This window comes from Octodon degus, unplaced genomic scaffold (genome assembly GCF_000260255.1).
Source record: "Octodon degus isolate 3935 unplaced genomic scaffold, OctDeg1.0 scaffold00011, whole genome shotgun sequence".
Classification (NCBI taxonomy): Eukaryota; Metazoa; Chordata; class Mammalia; order Rodentia; family Octodontidae; genus Octodon; species Octodon degus.
In genome coordinates this window covers 4,389,846-4,399,055 of record NW_004524587.1, presented here as the reverse complement: position 1 = coordinate 4,399,055, position 9,210 = coordinate 4,389,846, and the positions used below count along the sequence as shown (strand labels likewise).

Sequence of the window (9,210 nt, the reverse complement as noted above, 5' to 3'; positions counted from 1 at the left end):
CCATCAAATAACCTTCTCGCAGCTATCTCTTAATATTTAAGTTTTAGATCAACTCAAGGCAAGGATAGGTTGGACTGTTTTTGTTTTGAGGCAGGATCTCTCTGGCTGGACTCAAACTCATGGCAATCCTCTTGCTTTAGCCTCCCAAATGCTGGGATTATAGGTGTGTATCATCATGCCTGGGGTGGGCTGACAGTTTTTGGTCTCTAGTTCTCAAAGTATTCCTGCTGTCTTCCTTGGCATTCACGAAAGCCCAGCATAGTGGTGAAAGGCTGGCATCCTCATGTGAAAATCAACACATTCTCATAGCAGCCTGTTGGGTATCTTTTTCCTCCAAAAGGAGGTGCTGTCTTCCCCTGCTTACATGTTGAAAATCAGCCTCCTGGGAAACAAATTTGAACTGAAAATATTGGAGCACTTTCAGCTTCTTCAATGTGTCGTCATTGGGATACACGTAGCATAACGCATTGAGAAAAGAATGAACTGAAAAGGCTTACTTCGAAGACCAGCGTCTCGTTTGTGGGTCCTGCTGCATACAGACGTTCTGGGTGGTTGAAGGAGCGCTGGTATTCAAACATGGTCCCAGCGAAGAGGAACTCGCCTGGCCAGTCGATACTCCAGCTGCCCGTGAGGTAATACTTCTGGCTGAGGCTTCGAACAGCAAGATAACTGGAGGATATCTGCAGCTCCTGGACCTCAATGCTTCGGGCACCCGCTGGGACGATGACCACCGGATAATACTCTAAATGGAGAGAACAGACAGTCCCCGATTCTACACTGTGCATTAGAGAAGGAGGGCCAGACACGCCCAGAGCCATGCAGAGTCCGTTTGCTTAGCGTGGAGTTTTTGGATCACTAGCTGCCATCTAGTCCCACTCTATGAAGACACATGATTTCATTTTCCAAGAGCTGAAAACACTAGCTGATGTGGCTTACCCAGTATCTTACTAAGTGTGTGTCTGAGGAGAGAAAGCACACTCTGCTCCTCCCAAGGCCAACGGAAGCCCCAATTTCAAAAACTCCCTTTGGTCTTTCTAAATCAGCTAGAAGAAATTTAGAGCCATGTGTGTTCTTAATAGGTAATATTCTGAAAAGTCAAGATGTTTAGATAATTGCTTCAAATACTCACCTTTCAATGTGAGCACAGATGCTCTGAGCTTTACAATATGTCTTTCCCTTTCTAGAATCCTGGGGATCAAATCCAGCCCTTGCTCATGTTAGGTAGGCATTCTGCTGCTGAACAACATCCTCAGTGCTTTTATGTTGAGACAACATTGGTTTTACTAAATTGCCCAGGCTGGCCTTGAATTCACTGTGCTCCTGCCTCAGCCTCCCATTAGCTGTGATGAAAGGAACGTGCCATCATGCCCAGATTATAACACTTTCTTTTTAACAAATAACTTCGGGGCATATGATAGCCAAACTGACACACTTTGACCACATAGTAGGAAGACATTCATTCAACATGCTTCTGAACTCTAATATACTAACGAAACATCTTACCAAAAATACTTCTATTCCCCCTTGTTCTTGTACAAGTGCCAAAAGCAAGCATCTGTGTCCCAGTTACTATATTAACGTGACTCAAACACATTCAGCTGCAAAAGTTTTGCTTCAGCAGTGATGACAATGAGACCGCAGTGTCGCTTACCATTTGCTTTGTGCTGGTTGAGGTACAGCCCTTTATAAAACTTGCAAGTTGAATTATCACCTTTGCAGACACCGCAGGCATCCAAAACTGCTTTGGACCCAAGTTCATGATCACATCCCACCGGCTGTGGGGAAAGAGGGTTAGAAAATCAGCAAAGATGAGAGAAGCCAACAGCTAAGAATAACCAAGAGGTATGTGGCTTTCTGTCTTTGCAGAACCTCAGAGAGGGAGGCAGTCCAGCTTATGGTTACAACCGCAGTCTCAAATTTGACTGTGGCTCATTTCTCCTCTGCCATTATTAGATGCATGACTGAGCGAGACATAGAACATAGCTAATGCTTAGACTACATCCACGACAGTGGAAGAGAAGCGCTCCCTTCTCATGCCAGCTGAGATCTGCAGACCTATTCTCTGACTAAACCATAAAGTTGTGGACAAGATTACTTACACATGCACACACGCATACACCCTGAAAGGATCAAAGGGATCCCAGTCCAATTTAGGGTGCAAGAAAAAGTGAGGACTCAAGGAGAAATAAAACAATAACTAGAAATCTAGGAATAAAGAATTGCTCTAGTACAAAATATGCTTGTGAGGTTTTAACAGTGCAGTGAGTATGGTTAGTAAACAGGCAGTAAGCATTTACCTTAATATATTAATATAACATGTATCACTATTTTGACTTATTACATTGGGAAATAGAGTGAAAAAGAAATGAAAATAATTGGAGAGGGACCATGCAAAACAATCAAAGGGAGTTGGAGAGATGGCATTTCCATCCCCGTGGGATGTTTTTGTCTGCCTTCCCTGTCACCTGTACACAACTCCTCATGACACCCCTCATGGAATACACTCATAAGCAGAAACATAAGCATCGCCAGATTCCCCAAGGTGGAAATGTTCTCTTACTTCGCAGATCCCATCAATACAGATGTCATTTTTGTGCGGGGAACAAGGAGTTCCATCTTTCACCTTGCCGGACATTGCAAAAAAAAATTCAAAATTCTCAGCCTTACAGTATAGTTTACATCGATCTTCCTCTAGAAGCAAAGAGATTGAGGGCAGAAGGTCAAAGGGAAATTGTAAGGAAAATTATAGGACTGTGAAGGGGTCAATTACATTCACTCAGGAATCTACCATAATCAAAACAGACAATGTTATGCACAAACTTTTGTTTTGCCTTTTTTTTTTTTTGGTACTGGGAATCGAACTCATGACCTTGCGCTTGCCAGGCAGGCACATACTGCTGAGCTATATCCTGGACCCTATGCATTCTTGTATATACCTCTGTGTGCACATATATAACAAAATATGCAAGCATCTTTTAAGAATATGAATCCATTTAACAATGTAAGGCCTCAGGGCCACAGCACTTGCCTAGTATTAGTAAGGCCCTGGATTAAATCCCCATTGCTGCAAATAAAGGTCATTTAACAATCTACATAAAACTAATTTCATATCAATACATAAAGTCTTTAACTCTTACCAACAGTTACCACACATGATTGGCAAGTTGCATAGCTAGCCTCCCTTGGATATTAAGCATTGTAGATTTGAGCAGTCTTATGGGCAGCCATTGATAACATAGAAACGAAAGGGAACCGCTGTACCGCTGTACTCCCAAGAATGGAGCATAAACCACTGGTGATACACACATTCCTGTCCCAGTAGGCGACTTGTGTACCAGTGTACAGGCAAGACTGTCCCACGGTCCCCAGTTGGACAGTCATGTGGGTACCACTGGTAATTCAGAACCACCTAGCAACCAGACATGAATTACAGCCCTGTCACAAGCATGCTGAAAAACAGGTCAGGCCATAGTTTGATGACCTTTACTTAGGACTGGGTTACTTTACATATTTAGTTAAGAATATGAAAAAGAAAGTTTAGGCACTTCTGAAAAATGTGTAGGGTCATTAATGTTTACAAGATAGAGTAAAATCATATGAAAATGAATAAGGAGCAAACAAACCGATCCTTAGCACTGAAAAAGTAAGTTTTGTTGATCAGTAAGTCCCTGAGAAGTTTCTGGCATCCCAGACAAAAGAAATAATAACTTTACAGAGCTCTAGTTATCAGAAATGAGTTCCAAGAGAAAGAACCCCGGTTGGCCAAGAATTCCAGATGATTATTTCTCACATGAGACCATACTGAGGTGACACTGAGCGATATCCCTAACAACGGTTTTACAACAAATATGTAAACAGTTTGCAAACAATCATGATTCATAAAACTTCTCAACAAAAGAAAGTCAAAATTTAAACATAAAAGAAATTAAATTGTTATGGTTGAAATATGTAGTCTATGGGTGAATTAAAAGTACTTCTTTTCACGATGCTGTTTTTAAGTAACACGTTTCTCTCTCTCTCTCTCTCTCTCTCTCTCTCTCTCTCTCTCTCTCTCTCTCTCTCTTTTTGAGACAGGGTCTTGCCATGCAGTTCATGCTGCCCTTGAGCTCACTCTGTAGCCTACACCGGTCTCAAACTTGCAACAATTCTCCTGCCTCAGCCTCTAGAGTGTTGAGATTTCAGGCATGTGTCATCATGCCCAGCCCAGTAACAGGTCTTCTAATGCCTCCTAATTTTCACATATGAGATTAGGAAGTTGGATATGATATAGATCTACTTTCTTGTCCCCAGAATTCCCAGGAATTAAGTTCTAGGAAGCTTGGCTTTTCCACAACAGTTGCCTACGCAAGTTTATGAACTACTTCTTTAGAAAGAGAAGGAGAGAAGAATAACAGGAAGGAATAAAAGCTCACCACTGTAGAAGAAAGACTATATTTATGAAGAACATCTCCCCTTGTTTTTCTTACATTCAGGAAGGTCACAGACCTTCCAGTCATCAGTTTCTAACACAAGCATCAGAGGAAGAAGAGACAGACCAGAGGGCCTTGGCTTTGCTGTTCCCTGCACGAAGATGTGCGATCCTAGTTCTGTCTGTGATGCTTTCTTCAACCCTCTCCTAGGCAGGGAGGGCTCAACACAGGGAGAACGAAGGAAATGGGAGCTCTCTGCTTAGCAAAAACTGCAATACAATTAGTGAAAGAACACTGAAGCCAGGGAGCATTTTTTAACTTACTGCATCTCTCTCAGTTACCTTATACATAAGGTTCTCTTTGTGTATCCAACACAGAATCTGTTTAAAGGAGAGTATCACAGCAGGTTCCCTACACGCTGCATTTGAATGAAAGAGGTAATGTGGGGAAAACCACAGAGTAGCCCAGAAGCCAAAGCCCAGAACAGAGGAGAGGTGAGGGGAGAGGCAACCATATCTTAGAGAGAGACCCACAGGGAAGAAACGGGGAAGTATGGGAACATAAAACCAAGACAAAGTCCGTCTTCAGGGGCTGAGTTGGGAGCAACTCCAGCTCCGCTATCTAAGCATCTGCTGCTTGCCCGTGTGATTACTCATCACCAGGTAAAATAACCCCAGTGGTGGGGAGCTTACTACTCCCAAATGAGACATATGTCCACTGTGGACAAGGGATAACTACTTCGTCACACATTTCAAGTCACAGCCATTGAGCACATACGGGTGCTGCTCTTAGATTGTGAAGACCCACAAGGTACCATCATGCTCATCAGCACAGACTTAGTCCTTGTGGAACCTAAATGCTTGTGGGGGCGAAGATAATATATTGATTAGATAAAACATGCTTGCATTGATAAAAGATATCAAGAATAAAGCAGGGAAAGGTTTTGGTGAATAAGACGAAGGGAGAATATTTAAGATGGGCTGGCAAGGGAGGGAGGTCTCTCTGAGCAAGTAATATGAGATCTGAGAGATTCTTAGCCTTTGAATGACATGTGTCCTCTGAAGGAACTCTAAATAAATCCAGATCCCCTCCTAGTCAATGTCTCTTCAAATTTCTGAATTACGTTCTTTTCAATAGTAAATGTCCAATTTCTTCACCCCTTCTTCCTAAGACAGTTTTCAAATTATTTGTGTCTATCTCTGCCTATGTTTTTAAATAAACAGCTATGACCCAAAGCCTGGTCAGCACTCCTGAAATGGCTTGGCAGGCTGTAGGCACAGCCGCACTCACCTCCCTTTTCATCTGGAGGCTCTATTTGTTATGATGACTTCTCTAATTGCATTAGCTTGCTCCATGGTAACCAGTCACGTAGGTCTACCTGGAGCCTTTGCCCAGCAATAGCCCGGAAGTAACCGAGATGTTTTGAGCCACTTCCCTTTCTATACAGATTCAGTTGAGAGGCTCAAGGGTCCATTCTCAAACTGGCACAGATAAGTTATGATTAAATCAAGAGGCTCTAACAGTGTAACAACTAGAAGGAAATAACTAAAAGAGTGACAGCTTGGGGCCTGGGTTTGATCTGTGGCACCCCATGCAGCACTGGCCCCACCCCTGGGTGCGCTGAGCCGACAACAAGTCGGGGTGTGGTGGTTTACACCTGTAATCCCAGCGCTGGGGAGGCTGAAAACAAGAGGATCTGTACAAGTCTGAACTATGTAGTGAGACTCTGCACAAAATACAAAACAAAAACAGAAACAAAAACAAACAAACCCTAAGAGCCACAGCTTGTTCTGCGCAGGTAACAGAAAGCATGTCAAATTCTCCTACTGCAGTTAAATGAAATGTTTTGGGGGTTAGCCAAAATAAAAATAAGCAAATGTGAAAAGTCAAATGTAAGTCATCACTTTAAGGTACAAAAAGCGCAAAGAACTTAGTATGGAGGTAATTTGTATTTGGGGCTGTGTGCACACAGGTATGAACACGGTCTCTCTAGCCACGTCGCATCCCCTGTGTAGTGTCTGCCACGGCAGTTGCTGACAGTGCTGTCTCTGTGGGCTTATGTGGCTTCATGAGTTTTCAGTCTGGACAGTTCATATCAATTTCAAGTAACATCCCTGGGAGGCAAAACTGCTGAAATGTCAAATGTGAACACACATGGATCCTTTCCTTTGTAGTTGTGAGAGACAAGGGGTTTCCTGGGCGGGGACAGGTGTGGAAAAATAAACAAAAGCTGTGGAAATTAATAAAGAAATGCACAAGGACGAGTCTGGGGACTGAAATGTAAACAAGGACATGCTCCGACATCGGCTGCGATTTTGGCCCTGTTGTTCACTCCCGTTAGTATCAACACAGTGACATTTGAGTGTTACGCACAACGAATTACCTTCCACTTTCGTATAGGGTTTCCACTGGTAGAACCATCCCCGGAAAGGTTTGCTGTTATATTCTGCACACTGCTGGGCTCGAAAATCCAAGCTATTTGCACTACAAGGTTCAGTGTTGCACAGCTTATAGATACGGCTAGATCCTGGACAGAACTTGCCACCATACTGAGGCCTAAAAATCAAATGCAAGAGTTTTAATGTTAGCAGTCTTACGCCTCATCGCTGCTCCAGTGCAGTGAGGTAAGGAGGAAAAATCAAGGTGACCATTTATCACAGAAATGGAAATGCATAGCGTACAACTTGCCGTACCCATTCTTGTGTGTGCAGCAGACATAATTACTCAATCAAGGATTTCTTTCTTTCTTTTTTTTCTTTCTTTTTTTCCAGAAGCTGGACATGGGCTTCTTTTTAAATATGCATTTTTTTTTTTTATGTATTTGGTACAGGATCTACATGGTGTTCAGGGTCTCACTATGTAGATTGGACCCATAGTGATCCTCCTGTTTTCAGCCTCCCAAGAGCGGGGATTACAGGCGCACGACCCCACACCCAGTCTCAATCACTGTCTCAGCACAGCCCAAGGGCAGGCCTGGCACAGCCTGCTGCTGGGGATCGAACCCTGGCCGCTGTGCTCTGCGTAAGCAGGCACTTTGGTCCGCTGAGCTCTCTGGCCGGCCTTCAGCATCCATTTCTATAGCCGCTACCAAGGTTCACTGATCAGAATTGGCAGGTGTGATTAGGCTTACTGCTATCTCTGTTCCAATTTTATATTCTGGCAATTTCCTTAATACTGATCAAAGAGGTTTGATATTCATCAGATTGCTTATGTGTCAGAGAAACAAAAATGCTGAAATGTTAGCAAAATGTGCATGTGCTGTCATACACCACGCACTGACCTAAATGCAGGCTTGCCACACACCCCAGCTCTTCTTCCATTCCCTTCTTCCACTGACCTCCCACACTGTCCCATGCACCTGTCCTCAAGCCTGAGGTCAGAACCCAGGGCCGAGGAACAGAAAAGAAACTCCCACTGGCCATGTTCCCCGACCCAGCTCTGCCAGTCCTCTAGATAGCATTCTGATCTCTGTCTACCGGGTTTTATTAGACTTGATTCTACACGGAGAGGAAATGCTGCCTTGTTTTCCTCCTCATAATCCCTTAATTTTGCAGGGTGTCCCCCTGCTTTCTTGCCAAACAAAATGGGAAATGGATTTCTAGAACAGCGACTCCCATTAGGGCATAAATAATTATGATCGAATGGTGAGCCCTTCAAGATCCTAGTGGACAGGCTGATCCGCAAAAGCCCGAAAGCAAAATGAAGGATAAAACAGATAACGAGCTCACAGAAAGCTGCTACTTCCCATGGATCAGTCCTCTCTGCTGGAAGCAGTGGCTTCGCCCCGTCCCCCTTTCTGAACAGTGGACCACCACACACAAAAGTTCAATTCCAAGAGGTAACGTGAAGGGAGGATCCAAGTTCATAAATTTCTGTGATTAAAATTCCACGTCTCTGTAGGAAGCACAAGAATTCTTTAAAATACCCCTGGATTTGCTTCAGCATATTTACCAAGTCCTCCTATAACTGCAGGCTAAGATGGGTTCAGCAAAAACAGAAAGGGCTATGTTGCCAGAATGAGATTTTTCTGTTATTTCAAAATATTCTGGAACAACTCTTTAAACACGCGGCAGCTGCTGTCCTAGGGCGAATCCCTGCGCACTTCTTCACTTATCTAAAAAGCATTTAGAAATCTTAAAGTGTTTTATCATGGCCTTAAGATTCCCAGTCGTCTTCACAAGCTAGGTTTAACACAAACTGTTGCATTTACGACTTTCTGAGAGTTAACGAACAACCCTCATGCGGACTGCTCACACTGGATGAACTGAGACACCACAGTGGGTGCTGCTTTGTCAACTTGTAGGATTTCTCGCACAAAAACACCTGCAAAGGCATCTCTGTGCCTTCCCTTGTTTTATGGGGAAGCGAAAAACAACTGCCAGAGCTCAGGAAGTTTGCGGAAGGAAGGTCACGCAGGCAGCAGAGACAGAGCAGAGCTTAACCTCAGGCCTAAGGACTGTGTCTGAGATTCTTTTCTACTTAGCTATGCCTGGATTGCTCTAGGCCATAGGGGCCTGCGAGGGAAGGGAAAGAGGGAGAAGAGAGACACTGTGGCAGGTAGGAGCTGGCCTTTCAAGTAGGCAGACCTGGGATTTAAATATGGACTGTCTTTTCCCAGATTAACTTGAAGCAATTTTCTTTAATCTCATGTGTAAAGTGAGGGCAAGTCTGACCACTGATATAACACCTATACAGAATTTGAGGTGGTTTCATTTCAGTACAAATAAACTGTGGCTATTTTTAAATGCTCATACTTCTACATTCAGTGCCTACGCTGTGCTGGGTGTGACACTATCTAGTT

General features: G+C 43.6%; 1 protein-coding gene across 1 annotated transcript in view; it reads right to left on the bottom strand.

The window, feature by feature from the left end:
* Positions 1 to 9,210, bottom strand: part of Adamts18 (ADAM metallopeptidase with thrombospondin type 1 motif 18) — a 152,391-nt gene that overhangs the window by 39,353 nt on the left and 103,828 nt on the right. The window contains exons 13-16 of the mRNA XM_004625771.1: positions 6,793 to 6,965; positions 2,561 to 2,691; positions 1,652 to 1,775; positions 498 to 742 (exon numbers count right to left, since the gene is read on the bottom strand). Coding sequence (XP_004625828.1) covers positions 498 to 742; positions 1,652 to 1,775; positions 2,561 to 2,691; positions 6,793 to 6,965 — 673 coding nt within the window. The remainder of the gene's footprint in view (positions 1 to 497; positions 743 to 1,651; positions 1,776 to 2,560; positions 2,692 to 6,792; positions 6,966 to 9,210) is intronic.